The 22,248-nt window shown below is 52.3% G+C and overlaps 2 protein-coding genes across 2 annotated transcripts; both read right to left on the reverse strand.

Moving 5' to 3' along the window:
* Positions 1–748: 748 nt before the first annotated feature.
* Positions 749–12,114, reverse strand: TUT1 (terminal uridylyl transferase 1, U6 snRNA-specific). The gene is made up of 9 exons (XM_032414447.1): positions 11,928–12,114; positions 10,206–10,396; positions 6,310–6,625; positions 6,017–6,117; positions 3,920–4,386; positions 2,964–3,073; positions 2,695–2,805; positions 2,445–2,537; positions 749–1,933 (listed from the first exon to the last, which is right to left on the reverse strand). Exons 1-9 carry the CDS (start codon positions 12,007–12,009, stop codon positions 789–791), a joined length of 2,616 nt encoding a protein of 871 aa, XP_032270338.1. The 5' UTR covers positions 12,010–12,114; the 3' UTR covers positions 749–788.
* A 1,665-nt stretch (positions 12,115–13,779) lies between these two features.
* On the reverse strand, positions 13,780–22,152 carry MTA2 (metastasis associated 1 family member 2). The gene is made up of 18 exons (XM_032414914.1): positions 21,655–22,152; positions 20,853–20,920; positions 20,341–20,434; positions 18,622–18,739; positions 18,425–18,488; positions 18,127–18,244; positions 17,730–17,832; positions 17,448–17,547; positions 17,119–17,307; positions 16,941–17,015; positions 16,757–16,815; positions 16,469–16,566; positions 16,207–16,346; positions 15,697–15,925; positions 15,404–15,493; positions 15,014–15,132; positions 14,761–14,909; positions 13,780–14,548 (listed from the first exon to the last, which is right to left on the reverse strand). Exons 1-18 carry the CDS (start codon positions 21,680–21,682, stop codon positions 14,383–14,385), a joined length of 2,007 nt encoding a protein of 668 aa, XP_032270805.1. The 5' UTR covers positions 21,683–22,152; the 3' UTR covers positions 13,780–14,382.
* Between the last annotated feature and the right edge of the window lie 96 nt (positions 22,153–22,248).

Below are 22,248 nucleotides of genomic sequence, written 5' to 3' on the forward strand. Positions count from 1 at the left end.
TTGACGGAGATCCTGCCAGGCCCCTAACATCAGGATTGTGGGACACTCACAGGAGCGGAAACAAGTCCGGCGTGGATAAGTCCATTTGTCCATTTGTTCCCGCTCTGTTTTTTTAGAGGAGAGAATGAATATCTAACCAGAGCCCAAGTCAGAAACCCTGCCAGAGTGAGGTTTCCTCCCATTAAACCACCCTACGGCTCCGCGATGCATTCGCTGCAAGAAGGGCCCTGGTACCGGGCCTGCAGCCGGGGAGAGCCGAGGGAGAACACATGGCGGATCCCTTCCACCTGTCACCCTGGAGGGGCTGCCAGTTTACCCATGATGGGCTGCCCTTTACCCACGCTCAGGTCGGAAAATGTTTCCCCCATTTTAACCAGAACTCCGTTAAGTGAGAGAGTGGACGAAGAAGCCTGAACCCCAATTTCAGGCCATCACCATATAAATCCCGGCGGCAAGGTAAACGTGGAGGCAAACTTGGTTCTTCTGCCAGGTACTGCCCAAGCCGCCCAGCCGGCCCTCCATCCTTCGGGAACCCTACCGAGCGGGCTCGGGGTGCAGGGACACACACACACCATTGCAGGCGCTCGCTGCAGGTTGTGATAAAGGGTAGGAAGGAAACAGGCTGAGACCTATTTTAGGGTAGCCAAGGACGGCATGGCTGAGAAGAGGCAGTAAGGTCTGGGGAGGACAAGTACTGGGTGGAAGGAGAATTACTACCAGGTGGAAATCAGAGGAAACTGTAGTGTTCATTAAACTAGCAGCTTTATTGCCCCTTAGGGTCCCTGTCTTCACTCGAGGAGGTTCCGAAGTGCTTGAGGGAGGAAAACCTGTAAGAAATGATGGAGGTCAGGGAAGAGGCCTTGAGAATCCTGGATTGGGGTCACGGTGAGAGTCTGGTCAGCCTGGGAGGCAGATGCCACAAAGGTGAGGAGCGGCTCAGCCTCGGGCCGCCGTGCAGCACTGCTCAGTGCTCTCAGCTCCTGGGTGACCTGAGCCTCAACTGCCAGCCACTCCGCGGTGCCAGCGCCGCCTGCACCTCTCCCCTTGGTCTGCTGCTGCAAGCGTCGCCGGGCCTGCCGCCGCCCCTGCCACACTCGGTGCCACAGGGCACAGCGCCAGCTCACTGAGGGGAGCCCCACGCCCTTCCCTGTCTCACCTCGGGACCCTTCTCGGGCTGCCTCGGGTCCTTTGGGCCCCTGCTCTGCCAGTGCTGCAGGGCCCGACTGCACCTCTTCACCAGCGGCTAGCTGCTTTCCGGGCGTCTGGGGTGGCTCCCCTGGCCGCCCAGGGCTCTGTACCCAGTCCTGCACCGTCTCTCCAACCTCTACAACCATTTCCTCCACCCCGTCTTCACTGTGGTCCCCAATACACCCCTGCTGCTCCTCCTGCCCTTCCTCACAGCTTTTTTCCTGTCCATCTAGTTTCAACCTTTTGCTTGTCCCTCCCTGAGGAGACTCCTCAGGTCCCCCTCTGTCTGACCGCAGTCTCTTGGTTCCCTGTTCTATATGGCACCCCAGTGCTTCCCTTAACACCTGGGCCAGGGCAGCGGTGAGCTGGGTGAAGGGAGCAGGGGGTAAGGGGATGGGTGTTGCAGACAGCAAGGAACTAGGGGAGCTGGGCTGCAGAAGGGGGAGCAGCCCCCAGTCCCGACCCCGGCAGGAACGCCGCTGGTACTGGAGGCTCCGGCAGTAACTGGCTGCCGCTCGGCAGCAGTTCTGTAGCCGCCCAGCTACCCGGCTGGTCACGTTGGCTGCCACATTGTGACTCAGGTCAAAGGGGTCCTGGAGATTCATGGGGCCAAGGCGCAGACCCTCCCAGCGATTAGAGAGCAGGCCCCCTGCCACGGGCAGGGCCTGACCCTCCCGCAGGGATAGCAGCGAGCCACGAAGATCCCAACAAGAGACACAGGAGAAGAACTGGGCTAGCAGAGAACCTGGAGGAGGAGGAAGACCAGGCAGAAGGGGTTACTTAGAGGCCGGGACCGACACAGGCCTGCACTAGAGGCATTCTCTTAGAAGGACTTTCTTTTCCCTTCCAAGTAGCTCAGAAGAGTGTCAGAAGCCAGACTCCTCTGATCTCTATATAAACAAGAGGCCCAGCCTCTCTCCCCGTGCCCCCATTTCTATCCACAGCCAGCCCCAAAGGCCCCAGAGTCTCCATCTTTGGACTCGGCCCTTGCATCACCACTGGATCCTCAAGCCCTGGCCTGTACCCCGGCTTCCCCCCCAGATGCTGCTCCTTCCCCTCGCTAGCAGTGTAACCTTGAGCAAGCCACTTAATTGCTCCAAGGCATGGTTTCTTCATCTGTGAAATGGTATTAACCGTACTAGCTCTCCCACGAGGTTGCTGTGAGAACCATGCCTGGCAAACGGTAACTGATGGATATAACCTACAGTTGTGATTAACATCATTTATTAATCCTCTCCCGGGCTCCCCAAACTCACTGAGGGGCTCCTTATTGGTGCTGGGCTCCAGTCTTGAGGCATCCCTGGGGAAACTACAGTCCCAGCCATCAACCTCCACCTGCTCACCCTCACCTGTGAAAGAAAAAAAGGTGAGGGTCAGACCAGAAGCAGGAAGATTTGGGGGTGACAGCAGAGCTCTCATTCCTGGAGTAGCTCAGTGCATCTAAATGAGAAAGGAGGAAAGCCGAAGCTAACAAGATAAAAGAGGGTGGAGGCCAGGCCACTGTACCTGCTTTCTGGGTGAGCTGGGACACAGTGGGCAACACAGGAGGGTCCCTGGTCTGAAGGAAATAGACCACGAGCAAGGTCAGGGCGTAGTTACTGAGGAGGGGGCCACTTCCTGGGTAAACAATTATTCCAATTAGATTGGAGGTGCATCTAACACCCTGGTTGGATCTCCCAACCCTGGTTCCTGTACCTGCCTCCCCTCCCCTCCCTGAACCCCCGCCTTTGCCCCAACACCAGCTCAACCCCAAGTCTGTCCTGATTCACTCTCACCTGACAGCCCTCGACCTTGAGCCCAGCAGCGGAGGGTGTACACGAGGGGCCGAACTCGCCCATCCAGCTCAGAGCAGAGACTCAGGAAGCGAGAGTTATGCAGGGCCAGCCTGGAACCAAGACAAGGATGTCAGTGCTGGGGAAACCCTCTGAACTATCACCCCAGCCCTTGTTCCAGGCTTGCAGAACGGGGGGCCAGCTGGAATGAGGCCAAAAGAGGGTTTCCCAGGTGTTTGCTGACACAGTCATGTGAAGAGGCATGCAAAGAAAGGGTATGCAAAAGGATGTCACATGTGGGGGCAGGGGGGGATAGACACACACAACATCCTATATGCCCATCCTGGATAGGATATTCAAGAAGGGTTTTGTTACAAGACTGCTCAAAGCCTTTCGTATGCCAAGAAACAAAGACCAGAAGGGAGGGAGAGGGCGCCTGGGTGGCTCAGTTGGTTAAGCAACTGCCTTCAGCTCAGGTCATGATCCTGGAGTCCTGGGATCGAGTCCCGCATCGGGCTCCCTGCTCAGCAGGGGGTCTGCTTCTCCCTCTGACCCTCTTCCCTCTCGTGCTCTCTGTCTCTCATTCTCTCTCTAATAAATAAATAAAATCTTAAAAAAAAAAAAAAAAAGAAGGGAGGGAGAAAGAGACGGAAAGAGGAAGTGGGGGAGAGGGTGGGAAGGGAGAAACTGATTTGCATCTAACTTAGCATTTCCCAAACTTATTCAACCCTGGAACTGTTTTCTAAATCCCCTAAAGATAGTATTCCAAGGAACAACACACTTTACACTCATGAAAATGGATGCCAGACAGGAGACAAATGGCAGAAGGAGGGATGGGACCCAACAAGGATAAGCTTGAGGTTCAGCAAGTACAGGAGCTTCCTACACCAGGGTTCCCTCCTCACCCACCCCAGAATGCTCAGCTGGCCTTCCCCAACCACCCCCCTAAACAAAGGTACCGGTTACTGAGGGAGACGTCACCGTGAAGACCTGAAGGTCGATGGCAAAACTTGACCACAGGGCGTCGGGCAGAGGGCACAGTTTGGACTCGATACACTCCAGGGACACAGCCCCGAAGAATGGATCCCACTAACTCCAGCATGGCTATCCCCTCTGTTTTCTCCCCCCTCAGGGCCTCTGCTAGTTCCAGGGCCTTCCCCAGGTCCCCCTCTCCTCGGTCCTCCTGCAGTGGTGAGGCTGGAGGCAGGGACTGGGGAGAGGCGAGGGTCTCAGAGGCCAAAGCAGAGTCTGGAGTCTGGGGTGCCAGGGAAGAGGAAGGAGTTTCAAAATCCAGGGCTTCTGACTCTTGGGGAGAAGGAGGCTGTGAGTCTGGGGGGGAAGCCGGGGTACAGGCCAGGGCTTGAGGATCCAGTGGTGATGCAAGGGCCGAGTCCAAAGATGGAGACTCTGGGGCCTTTGGGGCTGGCTGTGGATAGAAATGGGCTCAGTGAATATTCACCTCTCCTGCTGTCCCCCATCTGGGCAACATTCCCCAGGATATATCTGTTACTGCTTATATGCCAGGTCCCATTCCAAGGCTTTTATATATATTAACTCAGTTAATCCTCACACCCCCTTTTTAAAATTAAAAATAACTTTGTCACTGTCATGAAAGGCAAAAAAAGGCAGAAGAACTGTAAAGGAGACAGAGGGGCCAGCACTAGCCTGCTGGTGGGCAACTGATGAATGCAGGGGATGAGTTGCGGACTAAAATCTCGTAACATTTTTTTTTTAAGATTTTTATTTATTTATTTGAGAGAGAGAATGAGAGGGGGGAGGGTCAGAGGGAGAAGCAGACTCCCTGCTAAGCAGGGAGCCCAATGCAGGACTCGATCCCGGGACTCCAGGATCACGACCTGAGCTGAAGGCAGTCGCCTAACCAACTGAGCCACCCAGGCGCCCCTAAAATCTCGTAGCATTTTACTCCTGCACCAGGTAACACGTCTGTCCTTGCTAACGGTACTGTGGCTGTACCCAAGGATGCCTTTGTGTTTCCCTAATAGACACTGGACTATTATGGGCATCATGTATGCACCCTGCTCTCAAATGATTCTGAAAATATAAAGTGTGTGTGCGCATGTATGTCTATATGTAGGGATAAAGAAAAAAAAGACTGATAAAACAAATTTATGTTTTAAATAACCCTTTTTGTGGGGCACCTGGGTGGCTCAGTCGGTTAAGCGTCTGACTCTTGGTGTCTGCTCAGGTCATGATCTCAGGGTTGTGAGATCAAGCCCCACATTGGGCTCTGCACTCAGCGTGGAGTCTTGAGATTCTCTCTCTCTCCCTCTGTCACTCCTTCCACTCGAGCTCAATCTCTCTCTCTCTCAAATAAATAAAATCTTTAAAATAACCCTTTTTGTAGGGGTGCCTGGGTGGCTCAGTCGTTAAGCGTCTGCCTTCAGCTCAGGTCATGATCCCAGGGTCCTGGGATCGAGCCCCGCATCAGGCTTCCTGCTCAGCGGGAAGCCTGCTTCTCCCTCTCCCACTCCCCCTGCTTGTGTTCCCTCTCTCGCTATATATCTCTCTGTCAAATAAATAAATAAAATCTTTTTAAAAATAAATAAATAATAAAAAAAATAACCCTTTTTGTAAAGTAGGGAGCATATGAAAGCTGTACTTTTGGCTCAATTTTGCTGTGAACCTAAAACTGCTCTAAGAAACAAAGCCTATTAAAAAAATACAACCCTTTCCTATTCCAAAAGCAGAATCTGTACATCAGATGTTAGAAAATACAGATAAGTAAACACATAACCCCAAAATTACTTTATTGTATGTCCTTTCATATATTTTTTTCCCCAAAATACAATATTATATACACCATTTTGAAATCTGGTTTTTTTCTGTTACCAATGCCATGTATCCTGTGTGAATTCGTATTCATCCTATCTAATACCCATCTAATACATTCACATTTCTCCAATTATAATAACCCTTCCAGGTTCCATTATCCGCATTTTACAAATGAGGAACTAAGGCATGAGAGAGACTGTGCTTGCCCAGAGTCCCATGACCATCCCCACTGACTCTTCCCAGCTGCCTCCCCGGTCACTCACCTGGGACTCTTCCAAGTCACCCAGATCCAGGAAGAGGTCAAGATCACAGCCATGGACATCAAAACTGTTTATGGAAGAGCCAAAAGGATGGACCACACAGCCTGGATGTCGAGCAGAAAATAAAGGTCGAGGGCCATTACAGAGGAGTATGGGGTGGAAAAACACGGTGGGGCACAAAGAAGGAAAAACAGCCAAATAAATGCCTCTAGCTGCGGGAGACCTGGGGAATGCAGACTGGGGGCAGGGGAGGGAGGGAGGACGGGGGCTCCAACATGGTAGGGGAAGTGACTCACCGGGGAAGAACTCTGTGAAGACCTCCTGCATCAGGGCCACCACGAGGCTCCGTAGCTGGCGCTCAGCCTCAGACAACTCCCTCAGCCCCACGAGTTTCACCATTTGTGCCCCCACATCTGGGGCCTCAGCTAGTGCTTTGGCCAGCTGGTGACTGTCAGGGGCCACTCCTTTGGGGGATTTGGAGGCTGGGCTCTGGAACTCTTTCTGCTCCCGTGGCCGGACCCGCAGGCGATGTCCTCCCAGGCTGTGCTGGGGCTGTGACAAGACAGCTTCCCGGGTCCCGATGTCCCCCATCTCCACGATAGCAAACACTCCCTGGCAAAACACAACAGGGGCAGGGATCATGGTTTTAGAATAAAAAATCCGAACACATGGTTTGACAGTGGGTGAGATTCTTTGAAATGGGGACCACCCTATAAATTGGGAATATCTGCTTAGTGTTTCTGGAACAGGGAACATATTTAGAAAAACAATTCTCTCCGTCACTCCCATCCCACACATTTACTCTCATCCCATTCTGCCTCTGAAAATCCCATTTTATTTATTCCATTCTCCCCTACTCTTGCCAATGACATGATTTCACCGCTTATACTCTGATGCATCACCTAACTTTTCCTTCTAACTTAATTAGACCTTTTAGCATTGATTTAGAATCCATGTAACTGTGCTAGGTGGAAATATAAACATACCCTACCTTGAACAGACTTCCTATCTAGAAACAACAACAACATGACAGTGTGATGCTATGATCTGGTTGAGTTCCACAATATTCACTAGGAGATATATATATATATATATATTTAAGGCAAAATGTTAGCAGGAGCAGGAAAAATATGACTGCCTCGGGGCAAAAGTCCATATTCTTTTACGTTCTCTTCAGTAGTAAAGATAGAGCCTCATCCTGCTTATAACAAAGTATGCGACAATAACCAAGACAGTGCAATACTGGGGCACCTAGCTGGCTTAGTCCCTGGAGCCTGCGTCTCTTGATCTCGGGGTCTTGAGTTCGAGCCCCACGTCGGAGGTACAGGTTACTTAAAAAAAAAGGAAAAGAAAAAAGGGTGGCACTGGCACAAAGACAGTTATTCAGATGAAGGAAATGAAACAAAGACTCCAGATATTAAACCCATACCTCTATAGTCAACTGATTTTCAATAAAGTTGTCAAGGCCCACTCAATAAGGAAAGAATAGCCTTCCCAACACATGGTGCTGGGACAACTGGATAGCCACATATAAAAGAATAATATTGGGGGCGCCTGGGTGGCTCAGTCGGTTAAGCAGCTGCCTTCGGCTCAGGTCATGATCCCAGGGTCCTGGGATCGAGCCCCAAATCGGGCTCCCTGCTCGGCAGAGAGCCTGCTTCTCCCTCTCCCTCTGTCTGCCGCTCTGCCTACTTGTGCTCTCTCCCTCTGTTAAATAAATAAAAATCTTTAAAAAAGAATAACATTGGACCCCTACCTTACATCACATAAAAAAATTAATGAAGTGGGGGGGTGGGGGATATAGGGGGGAGCAGCCTCACCAGCACGCAGGCTTGAATCACACATGAGGAGTGATAAAACATTCTGGAAAGATGGGTGCAGAACCTTGTAAATATACTAACAACCCCTGAATTGTATACTTTAAAAGTATGAATTTTATGCTGTGTAAGTCACACCTCAATCAAAAATACAAGCGGCGGCGGGGGGTTGGGGGGGGGGTGTACCCTTCCTACCCTCACTTCCACCCACGCCAAACACGGCAAAGAACCATAGTGAAACCAAGGAGAAAGGCAGCCACTTGGACCTGCCCAGGCCAATCTTCTGACTCTGAGGAATCACACTACTCACCAGACTGCAGTTCAAACCCAAGTATGCAATCAAAGCCCCAGCTAGAAATTAGGTGTCTCTTTGCCTGGCCTTGTCTTTGAGTGCACAATTCTCTCAAGAAACTAAAACTGAGAGAAGTTAAATAACTTGTGACTGCCTCCAAGTAAAGGCTTAATCCCCCAGATCTCCAACTTCCCAGTGATGCTGTCCCTCGAGGAAATGTTGTGGAAATGAAATGAGATACTGTATGTAAACCATTTAGCACATGATTAGGGCGTGATAATTGCTCAATAAAAACTTTAGTCATTACTGTCAAAATAATTAGAAGCCTCAGAAACGTGAGGTTTAAGTTCAGAAAAAAGGTCATTCTCTACAACTGAAACAAATCTGAACAAAAACAGAGATACTGAGTTTTCTGAAAAAGGAATCTGGGGCAGACACTGCCAACTGCCCTCCCAATATACATTCTCCTTTTCTTTCTTACTAACAGAATCCCAATTGTTCAGAAGGGCAAGGTGTCCAGCTAAAAAACTTCATTTCCCAGGCTCGCCTACAGCTAGGGGTAACCATGTGATAGAATTCAGGCCAATGAGAAGTCTAATGAAGAGGCCCCTGGGAAAGACATTTTCCTGGAAAATAAAGAAAAGCAGGGGAAGAGAGGAGAGTCAGACTCAGCTGGCACTACTTTTATACTCTGTCCCTCAGCCTGCCCCCTCCTCTTACCCGAAGATGTGCAAACAGCATTATCACAACTAGGAAGGGAGAGCTACGTGCCAATGACAGAGCAGGAAAACAGTAAAGGGCTGGAGTGCCCAGGTCTGGACTTCTTGTTAAAGAGAACAATTAAGCCCCTTTTGTTAAAGCCTCTGTGGGTCAGTTGCCGAATGTGATCTCTAAGAAAAACACCCCAGCGGGGCGCCTGGGTGGCTCAGTCGTTAAGCGTCTGCCTTCGGCTCAGGTCGTGATCCCAGGGTCCTGGGATCGAGCCCCACATTGGGCTCTCTGCTCCGCGGGAAGCCTGCTTCTCCCTCTCCACTCCCCCTGCTTGTGTTCCCTCTCTCGCTGTGTCTTTCTCTGTCAAATAAATAAAAATCTTAAAAAAAAAAAAAAAGAAAAACACCCCAGCCCAGCCTAAGAGAAGAGATGGGCTGCCAAAGCCATTTGGGATCACCTAAGCCACGCCTACACAACCAGAGCACAATCTCAGAACTATAATATGACGATACAACACAGCAGTACAACAGTGAACTTTTTTCAAAGGACTAAAGAGAAACTGACAAAAGCCCTGCCTGGAAGACAAAAAGGACCACAAAGAACAAGCTTATTTGTCTAGTACCATCCAGAAGACAGGGTATTTTGACCAGTTAATTTCAGTACCTCTCACTGTAAGTTAATAAACTGCTAGCTGGTTTATCAGCCAGTCTCTTGTGGAGTTAGGATAGATCTGCCGATGGTGTGGTCTTAAAGCACCTACTTCATTGTAATTACTCATTTAATTGTCTACTTTATTCACTAGACTATAAGCTCTGTGCCTGCACGGGCCACATCTATCCTATTCACTATTGAAAATGCAGCTCTGACGCACCTGGGTGGCGCAGTCAGTTAAGCATCGGACTCTTGGTTTCAGCTCAGGTCGTGATCTCAGGGTCGTGAGATCGAGCTCCATGTCAGGCTCCACGCTCAGCGTGGAGTCTGCTTGAGATTCTCTCTCCCTCTCAAATAAATAAATCTTTTTTAAAAAAGTGCAGCTCTACACAGTGCCTAGTACAAAGTCAACAGCTAATATTTGGCAACTAAAATGAAGACTGACTGACTAAATTAATGACCAACAAGTCCCCCAATGACTAACTCTAGTGCACTGATAAAATCCAAGCAGGGGCCGGGGAGGTGGGAGAGTTGGTGGGGGGGGGGGGGGGTTGCGGTTCGGGAAGGCTCACAAAGCTGGACTGGCCCAAGTATTGTGGTGTCCATCAAGGAACAAGCCACAGAAGGCACCAGCTGAAACAAGGCTGCTGGTTTCTCTCTCATTTCGTTTTGTATGTGGCACACCTGACTCATCCTTTACCCCAAGAGCCATTCACTCTACCTTGTCCTTGTCCATGACGACACTGGCCACGGGTCCAAATGCCTGGAAGTACTGAGTGAGCTGAGCAGAATCCACATCCCGGGGAAAGCCACTGACAAACACACTTCGAAGTCCCTGGGCCTTTCGGGCAGCTCGTAGTTCTACCAGGTGCCGGTGCTTCCGGCCCCCCAAGTGGGCATCTAGGCTGGGTCCTGCAAAGACAAACGTAAAACAAAAAACATCCAAATCACTCTTCAGTGTACTTACCCCCTGACTTTACCTAAATGCACTCCTAAATCCTACTAATCCTCCCAAGCCACAGAAAGTGTGACCTTTGAATATACAAAGTCCTGGCTCTTTTCACCTTCCTCTCTTGTCCATGTGTCTATATAAAGTATTCTAAGTGGTTCCCAGGAGAACTAGCTACAAGTTTTTCTTAAACTATCTCTAAGTGCTAGGTAGAGCAACACCTGCAAATTATAAAACAAATTAACAGGAAACTTATCCAGGTCATATACAGAAGAACTAAATAAAGCAGGACCCTAGACTATTCCCTCAAGGATGGTCTCTAGGTATGGTACAGAGATTGCAAGTGCAAGATTTGAGGTCACACTGCCCAAGTTTAAATCCCGGGTCTGGCAAACTGTGCGAGATCTTGGGCAAGTTACTTAACCTCTCTGTGCATGTTTCGTAGGACACAAAATTAAGATATTAATAGTACTTACCACATGGTTATTATGCAATATAGAGTACCTGGCAGTCTGGTACATGTTGAACATGGGAAAAGTTAACAATTATTATTTTTATTAAATTCTGGGTCAGCTGTTTGTTGTCACCAATGTATATGATGGGCCAGGGAAGACTATGCTGGATTTTTGTCTTGCCCTACAGGACAAATAGTGATAGTGCCATTCACAAAGAAAAAGAACAGAAGATTCTGTTTAGGGAAGTTAGTGAGTGATTCCCGTTTAGGGAAGATCATGATTCCAGTTTAGGGAAGATCACGATTCCAGACTTCAGAAGTGGAATTTGAGTCCACCTGAGTGGCTGAGTCGGTTAAGCGTCTGCCTTCCGCTCAGGTCATGATCCCGAGGTCCTGGGATCAAGTCCCGCATCAGGGTCAGAGCCTGCTTCTCCCTCTGCGCCCGCCCCCCTTGTGCACTCTCTCGCTCTCTCTCTCAAAAATAAATAAAATCTTTAAAAAAAAAACCTTGAATTCGAGGTTTCACGTCCCCTGCGCTGTCATACAAGAACCCTGTCTACTTTGCCAAACCCACCTCCTTGTCACGCATGCCATGCTCCTTCGTACACCTCTGCCTTTGGGTAGCTCCCCCGTAGGGCTTCCCTGAGTTAATTACTACTTTCTCTGTGATCCTACAGCTCTCCAAACATGTCTACTGAGCACTGGAATTGTCTCCACCTCTCGATGGTGAGTTCCTTCATCTCTGAATCTCCTCACCCCACCCGAGAGCCCAGCAGAGTACCAGACACAAAGGTGGCGTCCAACAGATGACCGTTAAAGAGGGAAGAAACTTTCGCTGTGGAGATTTCGGATACCAGGAAGGAGGGGGTAAGGTGGTGGGACTTTCGCCACTCTCCAATCCCTTCGTACAGACGGCGTGAAAACGGAGGTGAGTGACCCTACCAACCGACTTGACAAGAACTATATGACCTGTAACCCTAACTTTCGCTAGGACCCAAAGACGAGAACTCACAACCACCCCCTCACAAGCCACCGCTTACGGTTGGCTGTAGTAACGTGGCAGAGGCAGCAGCGGAAACCCCCACGGGGCAGCGACTGGACATCCGAATCCACTGCCGCCATCGCGACTCTCCAGTACCGGCAACACACAACCACTTCTGCCACCACCGGAACTCACGCCTACAAATCGCAACGCGCTTGGAAGCAACTTCCGCCAGTCCGATAGGAAGTGACGTACGTCGACCAATCGCTCAAGCACACTCCTCGGGAAACTGAGCTCCTTGGACTCAGGGTTCCGTTTCCACCCCGCGTTAAAGTCTCTTCCACCAGTTTCAGGAGAAGCCGCCCATCTTTGATACTTATCTGCATGCTGTAAGCCGATTGGTGTGGTCTGAGCCATTCAGGCGTTAATTGGCCCAAAGATCATGAACATTCATGAGGCGGCCACAAACGCCGGCGCCGGGGCCCTTTGAAGTCGACCGGCTGTTTCCCTCCTGCTGGTTGGTTGAGGGACGCTGTAGGTACCTTCCCTCTGGGGCGATAGGGACCCGCGGCGCTCCATCCTCAAACCCGTATTTACCCGGCGAATAAAGGCGGAGGATGGGCCGACTTCACGAAGCTCAAGGCTGTCCCTGGATTCCCGAGTTCCTTAGGGCTGCTACTCTCTCCTCTGCCCTCGGTCCTCCCCCCAAATGGCTGTTCTGCGACCACTTCCCAGCCCTGGTTGGGGAGCTCTGCCCCACTGGGCACCTCCCAGACTCCACTCAGCCACAGCCAGATCGCTGCAGCCCCGTGAGTCAGGCTTTCCTTCCGCAGGAGTGGGCTGCGTGGAGTGTAGCCACGAGGCGCTAGAGCCACCAACCCACTCCAGGCATGCGGTGGGACCTACTTTGGTGGCAGCGGAATGAAGACTGTTGGAAGAAAATGCTGCTTTCCCCAGACTGGTATAGTGGTCAACTCCTCCCGATACTGCCCAGGTGTAAGCTCGGAATGGGGAGAGTGAAGGAGCTGGGAGGCCCCAGGGGCAGAGAACAGGAAATGGAGATAACTCTCGGTCGGGCTAAGCAGCTCCTGCTGTAGTTATTGGCCCACAGCTTTGGACTGTGAAAAGCACACTGGACCTGAGGCAGACATCTGAAGGTCTGTAACCTTAAGCAAGTCCCAACTGCTGAGGCTGTTCCCCTATCTGTAAGGAAGTGCAGAAGGAACACATAGTAGGCCTAACTTCCTGTACATTCAAGGGTGCTCCTCCTGTTGGGCCCTGCTCAGGCTTCCATTTCCCAAACCCAAGAAAACAGGAGACAGTTCTAGAATGGGCCTGGATATCAAGGCAGGTGCTGAGGCTGGTCTTGGGAATCCTTGAGCAGCAATCTGTGCAAATATACCACAAAGCTGGGTGGTAAGAGACTGCAGTATCCCCAAGGTAGGCTACATCTTGCCCTGGCCTCTAGCAACTCCCAGAATTTCCTGAGAGGTGAGTAAGGGTTGGGAAATAAAAGGAAAAGCACCTTCACACCTCCCTTCCTGTGGAAGCCACCAACCACCCAGAGTCCTCTCATTCCAGCTGTTCTGAATGAATCTGTATATATCTAGAGGAGCTTGGGTTCCAGCACCACAGGGATCTGGGGAGCAGTTTGGGCCCCCAGAGAAAGCTAGCTGAACAGGCTGCCTGTCCATGCTGCCTATCTCCTAAAGCTGTTCCCAGGGCAAGTCCCATCTGTATCTCCTTTACTATCCTTTGTCCTTTATTTTCCCAATTAAGACACCACTCTCCCCACTACCACCCCCCCCACACACACACACACCCATGGCAGAGAACAGCTGAGCCAGGAGAAGCTGAAGAAAACAGCTTTTTATTTGTTACTGTAAGAACCAATTACAGAATCCGAGGTTAAAAAAACGGACAAAAGATCTTTATTTCTGAGAATTGGCGTACAAAAGGCAGAGGGGGCACAGGGAGGGAAGGAAAAGAGAGAGCATGGGCTGGGGTCGATGCCAGCTTAGGGGCTTCATACTCCAATTAGGAAAGTCCGGACACCGGACAGGAAGAGAAACCCCCATTAGAAAAAAAAAAGGATAGACATGGCAGTCATGGCAGTGCACACCCCCCCCCCCCCCAACCACCACCTCCTATGGATTTACTCTTCCCCTCCCCCATCCCTTCACAAAGGGAGGCAAAATTTTTAAAAAATTAAAAAACCCTCCCCCCAAGACTGTCCAAGACAACTGTGGGTCCTACCCCCCAAAACAGGCTAGGTTCCCACAATGGGTCAAGTTCCTGCAGTGTGCCCTCCACCACCAGGTGTGGAGAAGCATGCGAAGGGGACAAGCCTCCAAGTGGTAACACCAGAGGGCGCCCAACCCCTCCAAAGACACACTCACTTGCTCCCTCCCTCCCTCACTCCTCATTCCCTTTGATACTAGAGGGAAGGGAGGTTGGATGCCCTGGGCACCCACCCTCTAGCTTTCAGCCCACCTCCCTTCCCCCACAGATGCTCAATCCTCCAGGACAATGGGCTCATTGGTGCTGGCAGGATGTGCGGGTGCAGACAGTGGGACTGGGGGCCGCACTGCAATCAGTGGTGGCTTCACCTTCAGGGGCAAGTTGGGCCGGCGGGCAGCTCGCCGCATTTCCAGATGGGTCAGAGCCTTCCGCAGGGCCCTGGCCAGGAAAAGAAGAATGGAATAAAAAAACGAAGACTCTCGAGGTGAAACCCCACATTCCACACTCCAGTTCTGCCTTCCGGCCCATTCTTTCCTGACATCCCCATTCTGCACCCAGTCTTGCTGGAAGCGGTCTTGCTCAGAACTATTATCCTTACCCACCAATCTGGGTTGTCAACCTCTCAGCCCCTCCCATGGTGGCCTGCCTACCTGGTATCCTTTGTGGCCACAAACACCACAGGATTGGGGGCATCAGCTGGGTTTAGTTTCTGACGCTTGGCTGCTGGCTGTGAGCTTGAACGAATCCCTGAGGCCAGAGGCCTTCCATTGGCAGAGAAGGGAACCCCTGCTCCTGCCATCTGGGGGGGGGGGGGTGGGCAGCACAATGAGAGAGGACTCACAGATTCCAATCAGAAATAAAAGCCCACCCAATCAGCCTGGCCCACTCCAGCTGTCAACTCACAGTTTCATAGGCCCGTTTCACCATAATGCCCCCCAGACCCCGGTTCTGGGTCAGCTGGTTTCTGTTGATCGGTGTCTTGGTACCCCGAGGTGTTTTTGGTTTCAGAGGCGCCTGGGCCACTGCCATGAAAAATGTAAGAGAAAACTTAAGAGAACTTTCATGCTTTTTCTTCTCTATGTAGTTTCCCTGGGCATCCCCAAAAGCAGTGATGGGGGGAGGGGTCTGGCAAGCAATTAGCACATGAGTGTGACCTTAGCATTCACTATGGATAGCTTATGAGAACTGTTATTAACGTACAAAAGTACAGGCTGTTAGACTAAATCTCTTTGGACTTTGACAGCGAAAGGATGACAGAGAACCTGACACCACCTAACCGGTTCCATCCCCTACCCAGATCTTTGACGATGGTTGCCAGCGGCAGCCGCACCAGAGGGTGAATCTTCAATGGAGTCTTCGCAGCCTTAGGAAGTCGAATGGAGCCTAGAGAACAAAGAAGGAGGCTCTTGAAGGGGCTTCGCTATTCAGGCCTCTCCTATGGCCAGGAGACACATCTACTCTCCTACCCAAGTGCTGTGGTCTGCTATCCCTGCTGTCATTAAACATCCTGAGAAACACTGGTCTCTGCTCTGCTTTCTGGCCAGAGCATCCCGACCTGCCACTAGCCCCACCACTCCTGCCCTTACACTCCGCCTTGATGGCATTGGCATTGATAGGGGCATAGGGTCGTCGGGCAGCCCTCCTCGGCTGTAACAGGTCCCTGCACATGCGTCTGGCCAGACGGGTCAGCTTTGTGGTCTGGAGCAGGAATGTTTGCCTGTTCTTAGCCAGCAGCTTGGCCCGGTTGGCGCTGGTCGTATAGGGGGAGAGACTTTGGGCTTCAGGTCTAGACAAATGACCCCTCGAGTGTGGCTCCTGCAAGAAAGACATGGGAAAAAGGGAGAACCCAGAAGGGCACTGAGGCTCTCCTTTCTTCCATTCTCTGCAAAAAGCAATTTATTCCTGCCTGATCTCTTCACTGCCATCCCAACCTACCTGTCTCTCCAACCATCATCGAGCACCCCCTCCCCACCCACATACACATCACACCATCACCAAACCATCACCATTTAAGGGGTTGGGTATTCTTGCCTTCATCTAAAGCTCACATCAATATGCCTACTGCTCTCCCCTGCCTATTCCCCATCAGTCCTTACTGTTGTGCCCCGAGCAGCCCCCTCAAGCTGGGTCGGGGTCTTCAGTCCCCCATACTTCTTCCAGTAGATCCAACAGGAAGCACAGAGGCGGCACTGCATGTTGGGTGGGCCCCAGGCATACCACTGAGCAGACTGTGTGGCTGTAGGAGCGTGGAGAGAAGGGGGGAGGTTTGGGAAAAATACGCCACCTGAGCCCCTCAGGTCCTTGGACCAGAGAAGACCTCACCCACCCCCAACATCCCTATCCTTCCCTGGAACTCACTGTGGCAGCTCTCACAAGTCAGGCCCTTCTGGAATCCAGCGCCATTCATGCCAGGTTTCGAGCCCACAGAGATGATCTGGTTAGGATTTGGCTTAGTACTAATGGGAACAGTGTGGGGAGAAACCAGGAACTGGTCAAGGAAGAGAATCCCATTTCCACCTCGTCTCTATCATCATTTGACTCTCTGACCCTGACTCCTGCCCATGGCCAATCACTGAGAAAAGCATGAGTTGGGGGAGAGGGGAAGAAAAAGAAAACGCACCAGCCTCCCCCACCTACCACACTTACTAGGTAGGGATATAGACTTGTTTTAGTTTGCTGTCTGCTTCAGCAGCTTTCAATCTTTTCTGCAGGAAAGGAAAAAAGAAAGAAAGAGAAGGATCAGAGCATCTCTGCAGGAGGATGTCATCAACTCCCAAAGGCAGAGGTGAGCAGGAGGCCCCTGGTCCAGCCTTCCCAGCCCAGCCCGTACCTGCTGAATATAGCGGTCTGTGGTTTTCCACATGTAATAAAACTGGACTATGCTGGCGAGTGACTTCCAAGGCAGCTAAGGAGGCAGAGGAAAGAAAGCAGAACTGGCGTCTGACCCCAGGTCCTGGTTCCCTCACCTGTCAACTCTTCCACCTCTCCTCCCAGCCCCATCCACTTACAAAATCCTGGCGAATATCATTGAAATCCTTCCCATACTTCTCCAGGGCCTCCTCAAACAGCATAGCCTCCGAGGCAGACCACTCCTCCATCTCATCCCGACATAGCACCGGGCCCCCCTGGGGCACCAGGGTCGACATGGCTTTAGCCAAGTCATAGCCATTCCTCTGCAGCGTATCCATTGCATGGAACTAGAGAAAAAAGAAAACAACGCTGATGGCCCGAGCCCCTCCGCACCACACTCTCAGAGACCCTTCTCCTCTCCTGTCTCCAGGCTCTGCAGGTCCCCACAGAGCCCAGCCTGTCCGACTGCCCAGCCGCCTCTGCTTACCAGGGTGATATCTCGGGAGGCGGCGGCTGCGCTCATGTGCAGGCTTGGCTGCCGAATGGAGCTGCTGCAATCTAGGGCTCTTGCAAAGGTGCCCACAGCTCTGAGGGAGAGATTGGGAAGTCAAGAGGAAAAGAAGAAGGCATGAGTGGGCTGAGGAATTAAGCCAAATAAGGAAAACACCCATGCCAAAAAAAAAAAAAAAAATCAAGTCCACCTCTGAGAATTCAATGCAAGATGTCCACACCGCCCCCAGCCCATCTTCCCCATCCACCCACCCCTCACCGGGCCACCACGAGAAACTGATCAATCTGCCGGTCTGTGAGAGGGTTGTCTGGGTCCCAGACCTTCATCTCCATCTTCTGTTGGTTCCGATTATCAGATTCTCCTGGGGAACAGGGCGATGGCAACATCAGGGACAGGGAAAGGAGGACACGTGTCTTGACACAACAGCACCTCGTTCCTCCTTGTCTCCTGCCAGGATTCTATCAGCCATCTCAACTCTCAGACTTGTCTTCCCAACTGTGCTCATTTGCCCCTCTCAGGCTCCCAGGGTCCCATCCCGTCAGGGTGGCAGCATAGAGCCATGAAGACTATGCAGCGTACAACTCCATGGCACACCATTCACAGACCCTACCATGTTCAATGACCCAGTAGCCATACAGTCTGTCCTGCTGCTTACCCTCTGCCAGGCGATCTGGGATCTCAGCTTGGTATTTGCAACCAACTCTGATCTCCCCCTGATCAGCTAGAAGTGTCTTCTGCACAGGGTCAAACACCAGTGAGTAAAAAAAGCAGTCCTGGAGATGGGAAGAAAAGGTAAGCAGGCAGCAGTCCTCAGAGGCAGGGGGCAGTGGGGAGGATCCAGAGTTCCCAAGACAGGCAGTCTGTCAACCTATACCTCATCACAGTTCTACTTTCCTCTGCCCTCCTCTTGGGGCATACCCACCCTGCTCCTTCTCCCAGCACCTCTTTCTCACCTCCTTTTCCAAGTACTGGCTCAAGATGTCAGTCTCATTCAAGAGGGTCACACTGCATTTCCCCCTACAGAAGAGAGGTCCGAAAACCCTGGGTGAGCTCCTCATTCCCTCGCCACAGTATCTCCAATACACCACCCCCTCCTCTCCAGCTTCTAAAGAAGTGCATGCAGGCCACAGTGGCCTGGACTGTCCTATACCGTATGTGGGTGGCTGGTAACGATTCAAACTGCCGAGAAAGAAAAAGCTCCCGGTGCTTCAGCTGATGTCGCTGCTGCTCCGACACCCCTGGCTGCTTTGATTCCTCCTCAAACTCCCCTGGGAGATGAAGGGGGAAGAAGCCAAGTCAGAGACTAATTCAGAAAGAAGCCACCTTGGAAACTCTAACCCAGGGAAAACACTTCCTGTTCCAGCTGGCTTTTTCACGTTCCCTGAGCATCTGCCTCTCATACCCTTGGCCCACCAGCTTTCCCGCTTAGCCCTCTTCCCCGTTACAGTGCTCCCAACTCCCCATCGCTAATGCCTTGCGAATAGCTGCTGAGAGTGCAAAGAATGCCACAGATACACATCCCAAACCCAGGTGCCGATGCTCAGACGCCACTCATAAAGCACAAATCTGCCTACATTAGGCCCAGCAAGAATATTACACTCGTCTCTCTTGCTAAACCAGCCTGAGGTGCAGAAACCCAATAAGGTGAAAAATCATCACACAAGGTTGTGTTTACCGTTCTTCTTTTCAGATTTCAGGAGTCTCTTTGCTCTTAAACAAAATGCAACCCTAACTACCCTTCACTGTCCACTCGGCTAATGATAGTTTGTTTATGGGGCTTCCAAGGACGGTACCTCTCAAGCCAGTGCCAACACCTTCTTCCCCAGGCACTGCAACTTTGCCCTGAAACCTTGGTGGAAAGGGTTAACTTGGCCGGGGGCCAACCAAAGCGGGAGGGGGCAGGACAGCCACAGGCCCAGGCTCATTGGTGCATTGTTCCCAACCTCAGGGAGAAGGGGGGGGAGGTGGGGGTGCAGCAGGCTCCACCCCTCGCCTGTGTGCTCCGGAAACCCTGTGCTAAGGCAAGGGGGGGACCACACCCCCCCACCCCTTCTGATTGGACAAGGCCAAGGTCAGCCCCTGCCAGATGGGGCTAGAAACCCCAGAGGGCCAGAGAACTTGGTAGGCCTAGCTCCTCCTTAACCCCTTCATGCCCAAAGCCGCCTGAAAGAAGGAAAATAATTTCAGAAGGAGAAACAAGAGGAAGAGGAAAGAAAGCCAAAGCAGGAAAGGAAAAAGAAACAAAGGAAAACTGAAGGAAATACGTTTTTTAAAGGAAGATGAAGCATAAAAAGAAAGAAGATAAGGCAAAAGGGAAAGATGTAAAATGGAGTGGTGAGAAGACAGAACGGGTGAGAAAGAGGAAAAAGGGCAAGAAAACTTTTCTAACTTCCTATTCTCTCCCTTCAATGTATTCTCACTACCTTGTGATCACAAAATTAGGCCGCTTCCCTGTTACGCAGGCTTCTAAGTACAAGCTCTTCCTCTTCAACCTTGACCTTTACAGTCACCACCCATTGTCTCAGTGTACCCAAAACTGTCCCCCAAGGGTCTTGCTTCTCTAAACGCCTTCCTCATCCCCTATTTAAATACTATCATCTCTTTTACACCCATCATTCAGATACACACAGTCACACATAGGCCATTTTCTGGCTTTCCTTATCTTGGTCTCTCCACCCTGCTTCCAACCCCAACATGTAAAAACAGGCCTCCCTCCGCAGACCAGGCATTTCCCACCCCCAAACTCACACCCCTGCTTTGGGCATGCTACCAGGGGAAACACCTGCAGGGACATGCCCTGGCCTCAGATCATGGGGAGGGGGAGTCGGGGGGGGGGGTGAGGGTGAGGTGGGGGTGTGAAGACACTCACTGGCATTGCTATCAGCCAGGCTGTTGAGGCTACTAGAAATGTCCCTTCGCCGGAAAAGGCACACAACCTTTGCCTCCACGTTTCCATTTGCAGTCTAAGGGGATAAAAAATGGCAGTTAAAATTGGTCATTTAAAGGTGGAAACATATAAAGAAGAAACTAACAACAGTAAATAAGGTTCTAAGGGGTGTAAGTAGAAAAACCCAAGAAATTATGGATAAAGAGACTTACACTTAAGGACAGACTTCCAAACTTTTTTTTCCCCAGACTGTCCCTTTCCTTAGCCCCCAAGAGATAGACCATGAAAGTTCCCACTCAACTCTCAAAAGCCTTTCCTGAATACATCCAATGAATGAATGAATGAATATGAATGGGCACTTAGGATAGGGTTGGTTCCCCACCCCCACCCCTCTGGCTTCCACCTGAAGTTAGTGACCTCAGAAGAAAAAAGACCCCCCAGGAGGGGGAGGGGGGAGGCAGGACAGGACAGGGGTGGGACTCTGCTCCACTCACCTTGTTGAGCTCCTCAATCCGTCTAACCAGGTAAGGATTGCTAGAAGAATTTTCAAAATAGACATAATCTGTAGGAGGGGGTGGGGAGGCATCGGTAAGATCAGAGGAGGAGATGGAAAAAACTGAGCACCAGGGTAGGAGAGAAAAGTAGGCCCGAGAGGACCCAAAGGATAAGGGTCCAGGTAGAGAGAACGCTGAAATGTGGAAGTGGAGAGACTACGAGAAAACAAGGGGTTTCCCCCACCACCACCCCTGACCACCTAATTCTTTTATCAAATCCTTCACTCAAAAGTGTGCCTTAAGGAAGAGACGAGAAGCAGGGGGTCCCCCTGCAGTCCCCACAACTCAGCAGTGGAGGTGCACCCCAGTCTCGGCCGAGCGAGCAATTGTTGACTCCAGCGCAGGGCCCTCATCTTGTAGAACCCAGGCGCACAATAACGCCCGGGGAGAGGAAACCTCCCGTCGGCTCCCGCTCAGGTGGCAGAGCGGTCGCCTCGGCCCCCCGCGCCCCCTGCCTGCCCTGTCAATTCCCTCCGAACCACTTTCCCAGGCCCCGCTCCCCGACCCAGGAGCCCCCGAGGCAACCCTGAGAGTGCCGTCGGGGCTGCCCGCAGCCTCTCCCGGGGCCGCGGCGCCTTCCCCGCACCCTCGCTCCCCATGTTCCCGGTTCCGGTTCCGGTCCGCGCTCGGGACCACGCCGCCCCAGGCGCGGCGCCCCGCACTGCCGGGTGCCGAGCCTCTCCGGCCCCGGACCCCGACCTCTCCCGCCCCAGACCCCGCAGCCCCTGCGCCCGGTACTCACCCCCCACCCGGTACATGTTGGCCGCCATGGCCGTTCCCGCCGCCGCCTCTGGACGCACAAAGGGGTCCGGGAGGCTCGCGGGGACAGGGCTCGGCTCGAAGCGAAGCCCCAAGCGCGGGGCTGGCGCTTCGCGTAAGTCTCGGTCGGGCCCGCGCAGCCGGCACCTCCGCCGCCTCAGCCGTCGCGGTTCATCCCGGCCCGCGCTGTCGCCGCCGCCGCCACCACCTCAAGCCCGGGACGCGGAGGCCAGCGCCGGTCCGCTCGGCCTCTTCCGGAACGAGCTCGGCTCCCGCCGGACCGGAGCCAGGCTCCGGGTCCCCCCTCCCCGCTCGCCGAGCCCCACCAGACGTTGGGCTCTGCCGGCCGCGGGGAAGGCTTGCCCTGCCCGCCTCGGGGTTCGCCTCCTTCCGGAACACCTTCGGCCGATCCGGAGAACAAGGCCCGGCCCTCGACTCAGGTCGGAGAGCGAGACCCCAGAGCTCGGCTACTTCCGGAAGAGATTCGGCTCCCTCCGGCCAACCGCGGCCCGGCGCTCGGTTATTTCCGTTGCAGCTCGGCCCCTCCTCCGAGGGCGGGAGAAGAGTTGGGCTTAAC

This window comes from Phoca vitulina, unplaced genomic scaffold, assembly GCF_004348235.1.
Source record: "Phoca vitulina isolate PV1807 unplaced genomic scaffold, GSC_HSeal_1.0 scaffold16, whole genome shotgun sequence".
In the NCBI taxonomy this organism is placed as follows: Eukaryota; Metazoa; Chordata; class Mammalia; order Carnivora; family Phocidae; genus Phoca; species Phoca vitulina.

What these genes read in the sequence shown, in the direction of transcription:
- TUT1 (XM_032414447.1), bottom strand. Translation starts at nt 12,009, where the DNA reads ATGGCGGCAGTGGATTCGGATGTCCAGTCGCTGCCCCGTGGGGGTTTC. An exon ending in TCGTCATGGACAAGGACAAG is followed by an intron (nt 6,626 to 10,205) that starts GTAGAGTGAATG and finishes GTGTTTTGCCAG; the next exon opens with GGAGTGTTTGCTATCGTGGA. An exon ending in GACGTCTCCCTCAGTAACCG is followed by an intron (nt 3,074 to 3,919) that starts GTACCTTTGTTT and finishes TCTTGGTTCCAG; the next exon opens with GCTGGCCCTGCATAACTCTC.
- MTA2 (XM_032414914.1), bottom strand. Translation starts at nt 21,682, where the DNA reads ATGGCGGCCAACATGTACCGGGTGGGGG. An exon ending in CAACATGTACCGGGTGGGGG is followed by an intron (nt 20,921 to 21,654) that starts GTGAGTACCGGG and finishes CCCCTCCTACAG; the next exon opens with ATTATGTCTATTTTGAAAAT. An exon ending in CAGACCGCTATATTCAGCAG is followed by an intron (nt 16,816 to 16,940) that starts GTACGGGCTGGG and finishes CCTTTCCTGCAG; the next exon opens with AAAAGATTGAAAGCTGCTGA.